The 16,314-nt window shown below is 46.6% G+C and overlaps 1 protein-coding gene across 2 annotated transcripts in view; it reads right to left on the bottom strand.

The window, feature by feature from the left end:
• Positions 1-15,837, bottom strand: part of Tubgcp3 (tubulin gamma complex component 3) — a 74,540-nt gene extending 58,703 nt beyond the window's left edge. For both annotated transcript variants that reach the window (XM_048456195.3, XM_048456193.3), the window contains exons 1-5: positions 15,667-15,837; positions 9,576-9,683; positions 5,404-5,471; positions 1,572-1,649; positions 701-912 (exon numbers count right to left, since the gene is read on the bottom strand). In XM_048456195.3, the coding sequence (XP_048312152.1) occupies positions 701-912; positions 1,572-1,649; positions 5,404-5,471; positions 9,576-9,683; positions 15,667-15,742 (542 nt within the window). In that variant the 5' untranslated portion in view covers positions 15,743-15,837. The remainder of the gene's footprint in view (positions 1-700; positions 913-1,571; positions 1,650-5,403; positions 5,472-9,575; positions 9,684-15,666) is intronic.
• Between the last annotated feature and the right edge of the window lie 477 nt (positions 15,838-16,314).

The following is a 16,314-nucleotide window of genomic DNA, read 5'->3' as shown; positions in this document are numbered from 1 at the left end:
TCCAAGGTCACACATGAGACTCTTTCAGCCAAATATGGGCTTTGGGCCAGCTGTTAAGTGCTATTGGCAAATGTCACAGGCTCATCACAGAGCAACCTGTGTGTGGTCCACGCAATCCACATTCAATACCCTCTGTACCACTTTATAAGTCAAAGTGACTTGTGACTCCACTGTGCTCACATGGAATACAGCATGCTTTTGATGCCTATTCTCTGACCACTGCTCCTCTGGAAAATTATCCAGCTCAACCTTGTGATACTGAGATCACCAGGAATGACGAAGGTAAGAAGCTAAGCCATCTGATTACCTACACACAAAACGTGTACTTAACAGAAAAGAATCTGATGTCCATTAACTGCATAGAGACCTGCTTTCCTCTCAGCCCTGAATGCTATCTCAGCATAAGCAGACTGGAGAGAAAGCTGAAAGCCCACACTGCCTTGTCCTAGCTGCACATTTCAGGTTTCCATCCTCTGCCCACAGCATTAACTGTGAGTCTGAAAATCACAGCCTGAAGACAGTTCACCCTGCTGCTTCTTAAAAGAGCCTAGCTGAAAACCTGGGGACAGACCTCCAACACCGAGACAGACACAACACCCTAGGAACATGGGCAAGACACACATAAGCCCCTGGATGCCGCTGGTTCTATCATGTCGTGTGTGTGTGTGTGTGTGTTTACATGTATGTGAGCTCAAGTTACCCAGGGAGGAAAGGCTGCACAGGTGTGGGGCCACTGAGACCACACATGCCGATGCTGCTGATGCCACTGCTGCCCAAGCTGCCAGAGCTCTGTGCCTGTGTGCTGCGGTCCTGGTAGTTCAAGGGGAGGGTCTGAGGCCTGGCATAGTAGTAAGGCGTTGAGTGAGCATCTCTTGGTAATGCTTGTGCAAATAATGAAGCATAGCTAGTTACCTGAAATGAAGTACATTGAAAACACACAGGTAAGAAATTGCAGGACCTTGCCCAACCACAGGACCTTTATATTCCCATCCCCATGCTATTTCTGGAACTGGATTTGAATTTCACACTTATTCAAGCAAGCCAGTGGAGATACTTTAGAACTGTTATAATTGACAGTATTAGGTGTTCTCTAAACTCCGACAGAAAACACAAACAAGTTTACAAGTCTATCACTGCTACCTAACAAGGAGGTTGGAACAAATCCTCCGCCCACACTCCTCAGCTTCTTGTCAGCCAAATGCCTGCAGAACATTCTATTGTATTAGACTGTACATCAGGGACGAGCACAGGGATTTACAGCAGGAAGCCTGCTGATATGACAATGACAAGTGCTCCCCACACCTGGAAGAACATGAGCCCCCTCGGCTTCCCAGCTCAGGATGGTCCTATTTCACAGTGTCAATTCTTTAACAACTCGGGCTGTTCAGTGCACATTGTTACATCAGAATAACACAACTTGTAAACACATCTTCTAGAAACTGCCCTTGGAAAAGAAGAAGTAACTTGACTCCTAGGCTTGGTGGGCCTTTTGCTTTTCTCCTATTAACCTCCCTCCTATGAAAACACGGTAGATGCATCCCATGGGACACTGCTGAGGTGCGCTCACCCACCTTGCTGGCCTGCTTGCGAGGGTCCTCACTGAGGTTCAGCAGGAGGTAGAGGATTGACCATTTATTTTTCAAAACTCCCTGTTTATAGATTAAAAATAATATTACAAGAGTTATTACCTGTTTTATTGTTTATACTTATTTCCAGCATAGGCATACATTTTAAAACCAACCTGTTGACATGTAATCTGAGCTCCCTTCATGAGTCACAAATGGCACTACCCTCAGAAAGCGGGAAGCCAGACCCTGTAACCAGCAACCACAGGTTCTTAACTCCCTGAAAGCAAATCCTGAACTTACCCTGACTTTGATTAATAAAACTTAACACAAAGTTGGTAAAAGAAATATTATCAAAAGCTGAGGATTAAGCTGGGTGTGGTAGCACACACCTTTAATCCCAGCACTCAGGACCCAGAGACAAGTGGATCTCTGTGGGTTCAAGCCCAGCCTCATCAACAGTGAATTTCAGGCCAGCCAAGCACATATATTGATTGTGACTTTGGGGGGGGGGGATGAACTGCTTTTCTTGATTAGTGTCCCATTTAGAGCAGAAAGGAACGCTATGAAGAAGAGAAGACAAGGATGGAAAGAGCCTCGCCCTGGTGAGCCCCTAACTGCTCTGGTAGAAACAGATATGTGGGCAAATCACACAACTGGAGAGGAATCTCCAGGGATTCTGCCATGAGGAGCAGAAAGCATAAACAGACCATGGACTAAAACTGGGCACCCAGGCCCTGCACATATGAGGTAGGGGCTGAGAGCCCAAGTTGTGCTCCTCAGGACACAGCGCTTCACCAGCAGCAGTGGCTGGAGGACAGAAGGAAGACTGCAGCAGTCTGGAAAGGAGCCAGGCCTCTCAGGGTCAGTGAATTAGCCAGGCCCTGGGCCAGCAGTCAAGCCCCACACAGTGCCCCCACCTCTGTCTCTCTCCCTCCCTCTCTCTCCCCCCCCCCCCCGTCTCTCTCATCCGCGTCTCAGTCAGTCAACTGTAGCAGCTGTCATTCAGAAACATCCCCAGGGCCAAGCATTCTATAATGACCACTTCCTGACATCAGACTGACTCTTTATCCACAAAGGAAAGGAGAGCAAACATTCACAATGCTGGGTGGGTAACAGGACTCAAACCTGGCTGCCCAGCTTCAACACCCAGTGGACAGCAGACAGAAGGTCTGCTGAGAGGAGTCAGGACGGCAATGAACACAAAAGGGGAGGCAGGCTGCCTATACACGTGTGTGGATACACAGAGACACAAATTGAAAAATTAGCTCAGAGGATGCCAGGCTTCGTGCCCCAATGGGAGTTCCCTAAGGCATGTAGGAGTGGAAAAATGGTAGGAAGACCTCTCTCTGTGATAAAGTGAAGACCAGAAACCCAGCGCTCACTTCAGAAAGGGTGTGACTGGGGAGAAGTGGCGGGGTTGGGGGAAGGGGGCGCATACAGAAATCCATCAGTGACATGTTAGAAAGCGAGTCCTATCCTTTTCTTTTTTAACCACAACACAGGGAGCAGCTATTAACCACCAGTGAGGGGTTTACTTAAGAGCTTTCAGAGTGCACTGAGGTACAGAGAGGAACAGGAAAACGAGAAGCTGCAGCAGCCAGTATCATCCAAGAAGGCAAGATGGCATCGCCAGGACGCAGAAGGGCACAACACATCAAGATGCAGCGCTGCATGGCCACCAGGAGCCACTGCTCACCCTCAGTCTCTACCCTCCCCACCCAGCGACCTCACCGGCACTACAGCCAGCTCCAGAGGAAGCCCAGGCAGAGCGCAAGCAATCAGCCTGGGTAAACAAAGTGCTGAGGGCTGAGCTCACCACAGCCAACCCTCAGATTCCTACCAGGTAAGGGCCTTGACACAGACACACAGCTTCATGCACTGGATGTCAACTGGATTTTAAGTGTGGACAAACAACATCCAAAAGTGGAGGACCATGAAAACAAAGGTTTCTGAGGAGTGCGTGCTTAGTGGGAGCTGCGCATGGCATGTGACCCTTCACACACACGCAGGGGCTGCTGGGCTTACTGCACCATTGCCCATCTTGTCAGTCACTCCCAGCTGCGCGCTGCACTTCTGTCCCCAGACAAGCCACTGCCCCGCTACCAGCCACACTGGAACTCAGTTCAGAACCCACTGCCTTATATCACACCTGGACCCTCCCTGCTCTAGCTCTGAAAACAGTGTGCACCCTGAACCCTTCCTCCCAGGGCGCCCTGGGACACACACAACAGATGAGACACCCTCACTGATCAGAAAACAGGACAAAATAGTATCAATGACCTCTGTTCTTTGAAAAGTTGGATTTTTTTTTTAATCAAAAAGAAGGAATGGCTACTTATCTGGGCATATTTCCTGCTTTAGTATTAATTAGGCCACTGTCTCCTAAGTTTTAAAACACAGTTCATCTTCAGAATGGAAAATTCAACTAGGCTGGTTTTGTGGGCTAGCTGTGCATTGTTATGAATTGGGGAAAGCCAGCTACCATTTACAACAGTGTTTAGGAACCAGGTGAGGTGGCTTAGACCTGTAATCCCAGAACAAGGAACACTGAAGCAGGAGGACTGCTGTGAGCTCAAAGCCGACGTGGGCCACGCAGGGAGATTCAGCACAGCGTAGTTAGAAAGTTAAAGACCATCTCAAAAAACATAGATAGATAGATAGATAGATAGACAGACAGACAGACAGGTAGATGATAAGTAAATAGATGATTGATAGATAGATTAGATAGATAGATAGACAGACAGACAGATGATAGATGTTAAGTAGATAGGTAGATAGACAGATGATAGACAGGTAATCAAGGAAGCATAGGAATAAACAGAGTTTCAAATAAACTTTTAGAAAACAACCTTCAGTTTCCCAAGCGCACCTCGGCCCAGTGGCAGTCGACACAACAGGTTTTGCTGCAGAAAACTATCTCTGTGATCCCAGCAAGGCCAAGCAGCTCCCTAACCACAGCGCATCAAACCCCTTTGTCACACTTGAGGAGCAGAAGTCATTCCCAGGGGAACAACGGCTGACTGAAAACCAAAAGTGATACTGCAGTTGGAAACCACTCCCCCATGAGAGGCAGACTGCACACAAAGCTCTCATTTCTTACTTCGTAAGCACTGTCTGAGATGGAGAGATGCTCCACAGACAGTGAACCAAGTCAATAAGCTGCACTAAGGAATCGACTCTGCAAACAGGCAGTAAGCTCACTCCAGGGCACAAAGAGGCCAGAACTGGAGAACCGTAAACAAGCTCAGGCTCCACAGTCCTGGCCCCCCTGGCACTGTCTCAGGCTGACAGAGCTGTAGAGCAAACACTGAACTCTGGGTCCTTAGGCCGCTCTACAGAAGGAAGAAAAGACCTGGGTGAACTTGGTTCCTTGCAGTCAGAAACCACAAAATCTCACCTTGGGGAACAAGCAGCCTTTAGACAGAGGTTGACAGGACTTTATCAAAATATTAGATTAGGACAATTTTCAAGTATCCGTATCTAATTATAAAGGGTTCAAAACTTTCTTTCCCTTTGCAGCAATTAAATGAGTTGCTCATATACCTGAGATCAGCCATGGAAGCGTCGGCTGTGGTGGGGACAGGCCTGGACATCCACCAGCGCACCTACTCTTGGCAATGTCATCAAAGCAATTAGAGTGCAAACTGGAGAATCCAATTCCTACTCAAAAGCACACATCAGCAGTTCACCTAATGGTTCTGACACGGGCCCTCGAAAGAAGAAGTGCTACCTACACTAATGGCCAAAACAGGGGAGTTTCAAAAGATATCACCCAAGGACATCCACGCATTCCCAAGTCATCCTCCATTTCAACATCCAAAATATTTCACCGCACCTGTGAATGAAGCTTTCTGTGCAGCTCGGAAAACAACGCGGCGTCTGCTTCTCTCCTTTGTCGAATAACTGAAAATTTAGAAAAGGAATTGAGTCTATTAGTTGCACACACCAAGATTCAATGTTAGGAAATCATGTCCTCTGTGCTAACAGACTTGGAAGTGCTGGGAAGAATCCAAAGAATAGGACGAGAAACTTTTATCAGCATCAGTCTGACCGCCTGTGTATGTAAAGCATGGAGACTAGCAGGCTGGGATAAGGAAAGGTCTGTCTACCAATACTGACTGACCCACAGTGAAGCCAACTATCATCAACTCTACTAGTTAATAACAGCTACTGGGAGGGTGAGAGAAAGGGAGGGAGAGAGGGGGGAGGGAGGAAGGGAGGGAGGACAGGAGGGCAGGAGGAAGTGGGGGAAGAACAAGGAGTTATCTAGGAAATCAGTAATTCATAATCTCACCATACATTAGTTCATCTGATTTAAAAAGCCACATTCTAGCCAGGTGTGGTGGTTGCATGTCTTTAATCCTAGCACTCAGAAGACAGGGGCAGGAGATCTCTGCAAGTTCAAGGCCAGCCTTGCTGACCAGCCAAGGCACATAGGGACGAGACCTTGTCTCAAAAAAAGTCCCATTCTAACATTCTGCTAAGATGTGCAGCAGTATTCCATCTTGCTTCAGCATAAAAATAACCGCTTACTGTTTCAAACTAAATACCGGTTTATTTATTATTATTAATTTATTTTCAATATTTTTATTATTCTTTTATTGTTGTTATTTCACTAATAATTAATTTTATCAGTTTTCCTTTTATTAATAAATTGTCTAGATATTCCAGCTCTGCGCACAAATCATCATGAGCAGCGGTAGCCAATGGCAAACTCACTCTATGCTCTGTCCCCAATGCAGCACAAGATGCACACCAGACATGACTCCCCTGAGGAACACACTGCACACAGAGGAAACGGCACTGCTAGTAGACAAAGCACCACATTTAAAGCCAACTCAGAAGCTGAGAATGTTGGGCACATAATCCTATAATCAGACCACTGAGGCAGTAAGAGTTTGAAGTCAGGCTAAGCTGCATAGTGAATTCTAGCCACCTGACCCCGGCTCCTGCTCTAACCATGCAGCAGACACAGGATGGAGCTGACTCTGGCTCCTGCACTAACCACGAACTAAACATAGAACTCTTGCTTGTTAATTTGAGTTTTGAGAAAAGTACTCACTATGTAGTTCTAGCTGGCCTGGAGCTCACTATGTAGACCAGACTGGCCTTGAACTGTGCCTCCCAAAGTGCTGGAATTAAGGCCTGTACCACCATGCTTGGCAAATTACATATAGAGACAGGAATGACTCTAACCCTAGTACCCAGCATTAACCCAATTAACCACATATACACAGGAATGGATCTGACCCTGGTGCTCTGCACACAAAGACAATGAACCAGCCACAGCTGCTGTTCAGCTTCCTACAGAAAACACAGCTAACCATGGAGACCAATAAAACCAATCCTAGTGAAATGTAACACAGCTGTTACAACTGAAATGGCTGGGAGGTAGCGGCATGCACCTTTAATCCCAGTATTCAGAGGCAGAGTCAAGCGGATGGATCTCTGTGAGTTCGAGGCCAGCCTGGTCTACAAAGTGAGTTCCAGGACAGCCAGAACTGTTATACAAAGAAATACTGTCCTGAAAAACAAAAAAACAAAAACAGACTCCAAACAAAGGTGGCCATAACACTGAGGAATTGATGCTCGTTGTGAAGCTGAAAACTGTTAGTTACAGGACAGTCACACAGTCAGCAACTGAGCATTCACAAGCAAGCACCGCTTTCCCTGCTAAGTCACTAGCAAAGGTAGAGTCCTGACTTACAAAGCACTCCACTTTGCCAATGTGAGAGGCGAGGAGACTGACGGAACCCTCCCCTGCGTGACTGCTCTGGAATGGGTGTCAACCCAAAACTTACTGATATTTACAACTGAAGTCAGCCATGGAAATGAATTTCCTGTAATGTTCTAGAGGATGCCAACAACCATAGTCAGTTTCAAATGCTGGAGAATGATGATATGGACAGGCCAACAACAAGAGGATCACAGGCAGTGAGAACAGTGTCACCAAAGAGGACAAGAACAGCAAAAGGACACTTGCTGGTAGCATACACATGCACAGTGCTAAACCAGCAACATATACGTTCATCGTTCACAGAGGAAGCTGTGCACTAGTTTCCACAAGAATAAACAACTTATGTGACTTCCTGAAGATCTATAGTTATGAATAACATAACTATGTCATACACTGGCAATGAGCTCACCAGAAGCCCATAAAATCAAATCCATAAGGGAAATTATGTTTACGGGGCACACATTAGGCAGGGCTTTGGGTGGTAATCTAGAATGCAAGCAGTTTGGAGCTCATGGAAAGAGCTCACATTGACACAAGGCACTAAACAGACATGAGAAGAAAGTAAGCTTCAATATTTAGTAACAGGCCAGAACCCCTCCCCTGCTATTCTTCTGCTTACTTAACTAGTGAGGTAGGGTCCTAGAGCCCTGGGGGATGTCTGAAATCTCCAATACCTCTCAGGAAGCGCTCTGACTTTCTTCAGCATATCTGATTTACAGGGTTCAGCACCCTTATGCTTTGGGGCCACTAAGAAAATAAGGTGGCTCAGTATGGTGATACATGCTTATTAGCCTAGCTTTTCGAGAAGTGAGACAGAAGGATGGCAAGTTTGAGGGCAGCCAGGACCATGAGAAGCACAGGTCACTGCTAACACAACCCTCACTCTGGTGACAGAGAAGGCAGCTCCACGACTAATGAGACAAGGTGGGCAGCACACACAGCACAGACAGACTAAACAAAGAGGCCACTAGGCCACTGGCTACTAGGCCAGGCAGGAAGGAATGGAGCGGCATCAGACTTCAACACACTCCTTAAGATGGCAGATCATTTAACTTACACATCATTTGTTTCAGGGATGTATTTTTTCCACCACTATTTTGCACCCATAGTTGGCCACGGGTAACTTAAACCCAAGACAGTGAAGCAGCTGACAGAGGACCACCGCAGGTGCACTCTGTAGGTGTGACCACTGAGTGTCACAGCAAGGCTGCCATTCTAGCCGCTGAGGCCTTAAGGAGTCACACTGCTCAAGTCCTCAGTAGGCAGAGGCACTAGACACAATCCCTCCAGAGCCACAGCCTCAGATCTGTCACCAGCCAACACTCCCGGCTCCGTGTTACAGTCCTGAAAGGACAGCCACACAGACTGCCAGTCCATGCGGTTCTTAATACAGCATCTTGGGGCAGGAATCCATGCCATACAGATTGACTTCCTGGGAGTGCCATTGCCAGACTGCAAACATTTAGAAACAAAATCAAAGCCCACTTCATTTGGCAGTTTAACAATAGGCCTCAGTAGGAAGAATCTGCTAATAGCAAAGGCAGGTTCTTCAGTCCCACGGAAGGCCCCCTGCAGCAGGCCAGCACACCAGCAAAAAACTCCCCACCAGGACCAAGCAGCTCTCCCACGACTGCAGGAGACTGCCTGCCTCTGAGAGCCTAGACGCCAGAAAGCACTCCACAGGCTGAGCGGGTGGCGGAACCAACCTCAGCCAACTCAACTACTGTTACCAAACCAAGGGTCATGAGTGGAGAACCTTCTTCTCCAGGGCGTCACCGCTTGAGAGGGCCGTAAGGGCCACCGCAGAAGTAAAATGCTCACACAGTTCTGAAATGCTGAAACTCTAACAGCAACAACAGAGAGAGGCTACTGTCATGTTATATTAGATACTGGACACCAGAGAGGCATTTGTATCCTAAAACAAAAGAAGTATTGTGACACGTTTAAAATAAACTTTCACTATATTTTAAACATTTTAATGCCAAGACAAAATTAAACTGTCCTTATTTCTAATGGTACCTATAATTAAAACATGCTTGAGAAAAGTATATACTCATGCACATGCATACACATGTGCATACATAAACACAGTCATGTATACTGTATATACATGTATCCACACACACATGTGACCACACATACAAATACACTTAGATACATGTCTAAACACATGCAAACACACATAAGCATGCACATACACATGTCACATAGTTTCTTAAATTCTCACAAGTTTCATAATCCAACACATAATAGTTAACAAAAATACATACGTTCTTTCTTGATTTTTTCAGCTACTAGAAATTCATCTCTCTCAACAGTTGGAGCAAAGTTGCTGCCGATGACTCTCACAGCAAACTGGAACTGCTGGGCGACATCAGCTGGAAGGGGAGCAAAGGGTGCAAGTTACAGCAGGACAGTTTTCATGGGCACAGCCACTCTGCCCTGTCCTAACTGAAAGGACAGAAAAGCCATAATGACATCAACGACTGAGCGAAAGAGTTCTGTAAACTTTGGGAAAGATAGCAGATATACAGAAAAGTCCTGAAAGAAAACCAAACTGGACAGACAGCCATTTTAAAAGGAGTGATTAAAGTCACAGCCCAGACAAGGAACTCAGAAAAGTAAGCCTGGCCAAGATCTCTGAGCAGCTCCAGGAAGAAAGGGGCAGGATTTATGCACATACTTCTACAGTCTATGTTACAACATAGGTTGTTGTCTCTGCTTCCTTAAAGAAATACATAAAACTGAGACTAACACAGCTGAAATAAGGAGGACATAAATTCACCAGAGCAATAGGTACGTGGCACTCCTTCCAGGATGACACTGGCAGCCAATGTCTGCAAGGACAGGATGGCAAGGGAAGTGGGAACCATCTTCCCTTTCTGAGCTGTGATGCTAGAAACTCTGACAAGCAACTCACGCAGGAACGGGCTCATTTGACTCACAACTCTAAGTTACAGTCCATCACCGTAGGAAGTCAAAGGGCAGTGACCTGAACCAGCTGGTCACATTCCATGCAGTCAAGAAAGTAACGACCTGAAGACTATATGCAGGCAGCCAGCTCCCTGTCTCCACTCTCATAGAGCCAAGATCCTCAGCCTAGGTGATGGTGACAGCCACAGCAAGACTGCCCACAAATCAAGATAATTCCCTATGGACATTCCACCAGGCCAACCTGGACAATCTCTCATTGAGACTGCCTTTTCAGGGGGGTCTATAATGAATTACGGTGATAATTAAGACTATTCACAATTTCGCCTCTTGTCAACTTGACAAACATGTCACTTTAAGCCATATCTTTCTGCTGTTTGTCACCAAAAGTCTCATCCTCTGTGGTGGTTGGAATAGAAATGACCCCCCCCACACACACACACACCTCAACTCATAGATTTGAGAGCTTGGTCATTAGAGAGTGGAGCTTATTGAGAGGGATTAGGAGGTATGGTCTTGTTGAAAGAAGTATGTCACTGGAGGTGGGCTTTGAGGTTTCAGAAGTCCAAGCCAGGCACAGTGGCTCTCACTCCTGTTGCCAGTGGATCCAGATGTAGAACTCTTAGCTCCTTCTCCCATACAATATTATAAACATACATATATATTCTAGAGACACACACATGGATACCAAGGGAAGGAGCTTCAGATGTGGAGGGAGAGTCAAAGCTTCCCCAAACCCCAATCCTCCTGACAAGCACTGATCCCCATCCAGGCAAACCTCAAAGGATACAGCACACACAGCAAATCATCAAAGAGTAGTGATGAAAGTCAGAGGATGACCTCAGAGACTAGAGAAGTCAAGAGAAAAGACAATGGCAGGTGATACTCCCAGCAAGCAGCGAGGTCCCCAACAATTCTTCCATGAAAAAGCATAGCACCTGGCAAATGTTGCACTGACATCTTCATGCTTAAATATCATCAGACATTTGAGGACAACATACAGAACAAAACAAAGCTGCATACAGAGAGGAGGGGGAGGGGAAAAACTGGGCCAACTAGCCTGGTTAACAGATAGAAGCAAACAAGAGGTTCTGTGTCAAAAAGAGGGAAAGGCGACAAGAGATTCTGTTTCGAAGAGAGGAAGGTGAGAACTGGAACCAGAGGCTGTCCTCTGTCTGCACATGTGTGTGCTCTCACTCTCGTACATGAATGAACACGTGTACTAGCGCTCTTGCTCTCCCTCCCCCATACACACACAGATTTTTATAAAAGAAACTGCAATTAGCAATCATATATTCTTCAACACTAACCGAATTAAACCAAAAATCAGTATTAAATCTGAAAAATCACCAAGTGTCTTAAGGTTTCTATGACTGTAAAGAAACACCATGACCAAAAGCAAGGTGGGGAGGAAAGGATTGATTTGGCTCACACTTCCACATCACTGTCCGTCACAGAAGGAAGTCAGGGCAGGAACTCAAGCAGGGCAAGAATCTGGAGGCAGGAGTTGATGCAGAGGCCACAGAGAAGTGCTGCTTACTGGCTTGCTCAGTCTGCTTTTAATAGAACCCAGAACCACCAGTCTAAGGATGACACCACCTACAGCGGGATGGATGCTCCCCCATCAATCATTAATTAAGATGCTCTATAGCTGGACCTTAGGGTGGCATTTCTTTTTCAATCAAGATTCCCTACTCTCAAACAACTGTAGCATATGTCAGGCTGACACAGAACTATCTAGCACACAACTGCTTGGAAACAATCGATTCATAATACATATGCCAAGAAAATTTTAAAACCTGAAAATAAATTTAATGAAAATATGATATAGTAGACAGACTTGAAATCAATAATCTTAGTTTATACAATAAAATCTTCAAAACAGAACAACTAAACTATAAGTCTGCATTAAGAAATAATAAACTAAGAGGGGACAGTGGCACTGAGGCTGCAGAAACTTGAAAGATCTGATATTAATATTCATCTGGAAACACACACTCCAGGCATAACGGCCAGACTCTCCTTGGTCAGTGAGAGAGAAGCCCCAGCCTGGCAGTCAAGGCCACTACATGATGAAAATGGTACTTCTGCTCTATGGTTTTTATTCCCAAAATAGAATCCCATCTAATCATGGGAAATATATCAAACAAGCCTACAAAATAAACTTTTAACTTGCCAAGCTCACCAAAAAACAAAAATCAAGAAAGACCCAAGTCCAGAGGAGCCCAAGAAGATCTGAAGAGTAAGAAGAAGGAGCCTCAAGCTATAAGGAAGTGTAAGTATGAAGCAACACCTAAGTAAGCCTAAAAAAGTAAAGATTCTACAAAGATGATGAATTAGAACGTCTGTGACTGCACAGGTAAGGTGTGAGTCTGCAGCTAAGCTGTCTTAAAGGCCATCTATCCTTCGGGCCCTCTTAAAGGCCATCCTTGTGATTAGTAGGTAAGTGTCTTGGAATGCAGGGAACCCCAGCCCCACCAACCCTAAGATGAGAATGTCATCAAATAGTGCCTGAGCCAATAGCAGATTCCCCGCTTTGCTGTAACCCACCTGTTCACTCCAATATACTCGAAAAGTACCTCAACTGATGGTACTTTATTGTTACTAAATTTTATTGTTACTAAACCTCATGAAACTGTGAACATGTTGGGACAAGGCACTAGGGGTGACCCGAATCTGTGTTCCCAGATCACAGTCACTTATGTCTGGCTCCAGCATAAGCTGTCTCTTACTCCCTTTGAAGCGGGAGCTGTGATTCTATGTCAGCAGCATCACTGTATTACTACTGGTTGTGACGGTACACCTCAAGAAGCAAGACGCCAAAGCAAAAAGAGACGGTGCTGGGCAAATGAGGACTGTGTGTGTGCAATTCTCTTGTACATCTAAACCTTTCTGGAACATTAGGTGCTTTAAAAACCATCCTGACATGGGGCCCTTTCCTTCGCAAATGTTGGCTTTAACTGGTCTGGCGCAGCCCACACTATCATTCTTTAAGGTTCGATTTCAACACCTTCAGTCTTCAAGACAAGAATGAAGCAAGTGTGGATGGGGGAGGGGTTCCTTTGGTAAACTCAAAACTGAATCTTGACTTGTACCATATAGTAAAAATCTAAGTCATAACACACTTAACAAATATAATATAGCCTCTCCTAGGGGAAAAGATGAAAAGAAAGAAATCTTTATGATTTTGGACTTGGTAACAGTTCTTCACATGGTACAAAAATCATGATCATTTTTAAATATTTTCCTCTTATTTATGGGACTGAGGGTAGCACCCATGCAGAAATCAAAGGGCTATCTTCTGGACTCAGTCCTTGCCTTGCCCTCCACCTTCCTAAGGAAGCAGTCTCTCTTGCTGTTCTTATCACTCAGCAGCAGCAGCAAACTCCAGACCAGCTGGCTGCTGGGCTTCCAGATGATTCTCCCATCTATGCCTCCCACGTTGCCCTAATAGTGCTGTTATTACAAACGCATGCCACCATGCAAGGCTTTTACATGGCTCTGGAGACGGCAGAGCAAGTGCTTTTACCTGCGGAGCTACCTCCCTGCCCCTCCCCTTTCTGATACAGATAAACTGAAATTCATCAAGACTTGGAGGCTAGAAAGATAGCTCAACAGTTCAGAGCACTGATTGCTTTTCCAAAAGACCAGGATCCAATTTACAGCACCCACATATGGGCTCACAACCATCAGCAACTCCAGTTCCGGGAGCTCCTGCACCCTCCTCTGCCTCTGCAGATCGCACGTATACATGATGCACAAACAGATGTGCAGGTAAAATACCTATACACATCTTTTAATCTCAAAAACTTTAGAAACGTGAAAATTATTGCTCTGCAAAAAAAACTGTTAAGGGTTAAAATGCTGGGAAAAAACATTTTCAGAGCACTAAACAAAGGTCTCGTCGGCGAAACATAGAGAACACTCAAAACTTTAAGGGTGGAAGAAGCAGCTCAGCAAGGACATAGCAGATGCTGGGGAGAAAACAAAAAGAATCACACACAGCATTAGAAAGGTACCACACACAGCATTAGAATGTCCATTAGAAAGAAGTCACGAAAAGTTGCTCCACAGCACCAAGGACAAGCTACTGCCACACACCTGTCAGACCAGGATAAAACTCCAACAAAGTGTGTGAGAACGGAGAAGTTAGGCCCCTCGGCAACCCTCCACTCCATCCACAGAGAGCCAGTGTCATCTTTAACGAGCTGTGCACAGTATTTTACCCTGTATCTCTGAGAAACCAGTGACTCCCAACTCAGATGTAATCATAAATAGGGGAGGATGGGAGAGTATTTGCTAAAAACCACCTGTAAGCTGTAAAACTTCTATCAATCAAAAGGGACCTTTTTATATAAAAAATTCAAATTTAGAAATTCATAATGAATAACTTCAAAATCCAGTTACGACTATAAGGTTCTTTCTGGAAGGTAAAATTTTAGACCCCATGCAATAAAGGAAAAATGATGTTAGGGTGCATTAAGTCATAACTAATAACCTTGGATATATGATTTCACCTATGTCTGGGACACTCAACCAGAAAGGTAAACTGTCCCTCAACTCACACTCTCCCCAGACGCTGGAACGACCCTCACCCACTCTCACTGGGTCGCTGGGATAGCGGCTTTAGTTCCCGGAGACTTACTTTCCCCTCCACTTCTATGGGCTTACCCTACCGTTTCCCATAGCGCTTATCACGCACAAACACCATCTGCCCACCAAAACACTAGTCACATTTCGCACAGAAGGATTTTTTATATCAATAAATTTTAAATGAATAAACAACACGGCAAGGTATAAAGAACTGTGTTAATAGTTTATCAGTGACACATAGTAATTCATCCTCTGCCCTTGTTGACAAGTTGTTACAAATGTTGTTACAAATCATGGACGATCAAAAGGCCCTCTCAGTTCTTAAAATGCAATTGTGTTTAAAGTCTTCCTTTACAACCTGCGCGAATTATCTCTTACATTCTGAGACATAGGAGCAAGTAATCCAGTCATGTGAATTACAAAACTGTTCCCTCATGACGCGTCCCCACTCATCTCCAAAAAGAAGCTTCAAGAGACGAGATCCTTGACCTTTTTTCCCCCGACTACCACGGCTCCAGCACGGGTAAAGTAGGCAGAACTGCCCTGAAGTCTGGCTACTCAGGAGCGTCATCCGCTACTCGAACTACGCTGGAATAAGCGAGCATCACCCCAGAGGCAGAGGTGACAGCAGAGTGAGAAGCGCGCAGAGGCCGAGCTGCAGGCCGCGATGCAGTTCGGACCTGGGAGCGAACACCAAGCCCCGCGGGCATCGGTTCCCAGGCCAGGGAAAGCCCGCGAGCCGCACCCCTTCCCTTTGCCGGGGCCAGGGATAACAGCTACCCGGCCGCCCGGGGTCATGGCGTTGAGCCTCCATGCCCTGAGCCCCGCCACGCGTACCTTCGCTCCGGCCCAGGATCCGGCAGCACAGGTTCTGCAGCAGGACGTTGGGCGACTTCTGATCCGGGGTCGCCATTACCGCGCCCGGACTGCGTACCGTAGCCTCCCCGTACCCCAGGATCCCGCACCCGGACTACGGCGCCGCCATATTCGCGGAAGCGGCAAAAGCGCGCGCCTCCCATAATGCACCGCTTCCCGCGCGATGCGCGCAAGCGCCTTCTAGGCGACGACACACCCCCCGCCTCTCCGTGGGGTACAAGTGGCAGCGTCCCGCAAAGCGGTGTAGCTGTGTGCTGTTCGCGGTAACGTCGGGTCCTGGCGGCAGTACACTTCCGCAGCTTGCGGTCTGAGCGCTGCTTTGTGAACGGCCCAGGTTGGAGTCACATCTGGATGCGGAGTCCGAGAGTTCGTGAACCCTAGGACGGTGACAGGGGCGCCGTCGGCGGCAAGGCTCCAGTGCTGAGCTCTCGGAAGTGACTTCTCACGGGTCTGGAACTTCTGCCCCTTGACGTCACCGGGAGGTAGTCCTGGGAACCGGGATGCCGGCCCAAAGAGCTCCGTGGTGTCCCTGGAACACTCAAGAAGGACAGAGCCCAGCCCCGCAGCTCCTGCCGGGATGCACAGTGGTCAACAGATGAAGGCACAGTG

This window comes from Myodes glareolus, chromosome 23 (assembly GCF_982192425.1).
Source record: "Myodes glareolus chromosome 23, mMyoGla1.1, whole genome shotgun sequence".
Lineage (NCBI taxonomy): Eukaryota > Metazoa > Chordata > Mammalia > Rodentia > Cricetidae > Myodes > Myodes glareolus.
This window is presented reverse-complemented; position numbering and strand designations above follow the sequence as displayed.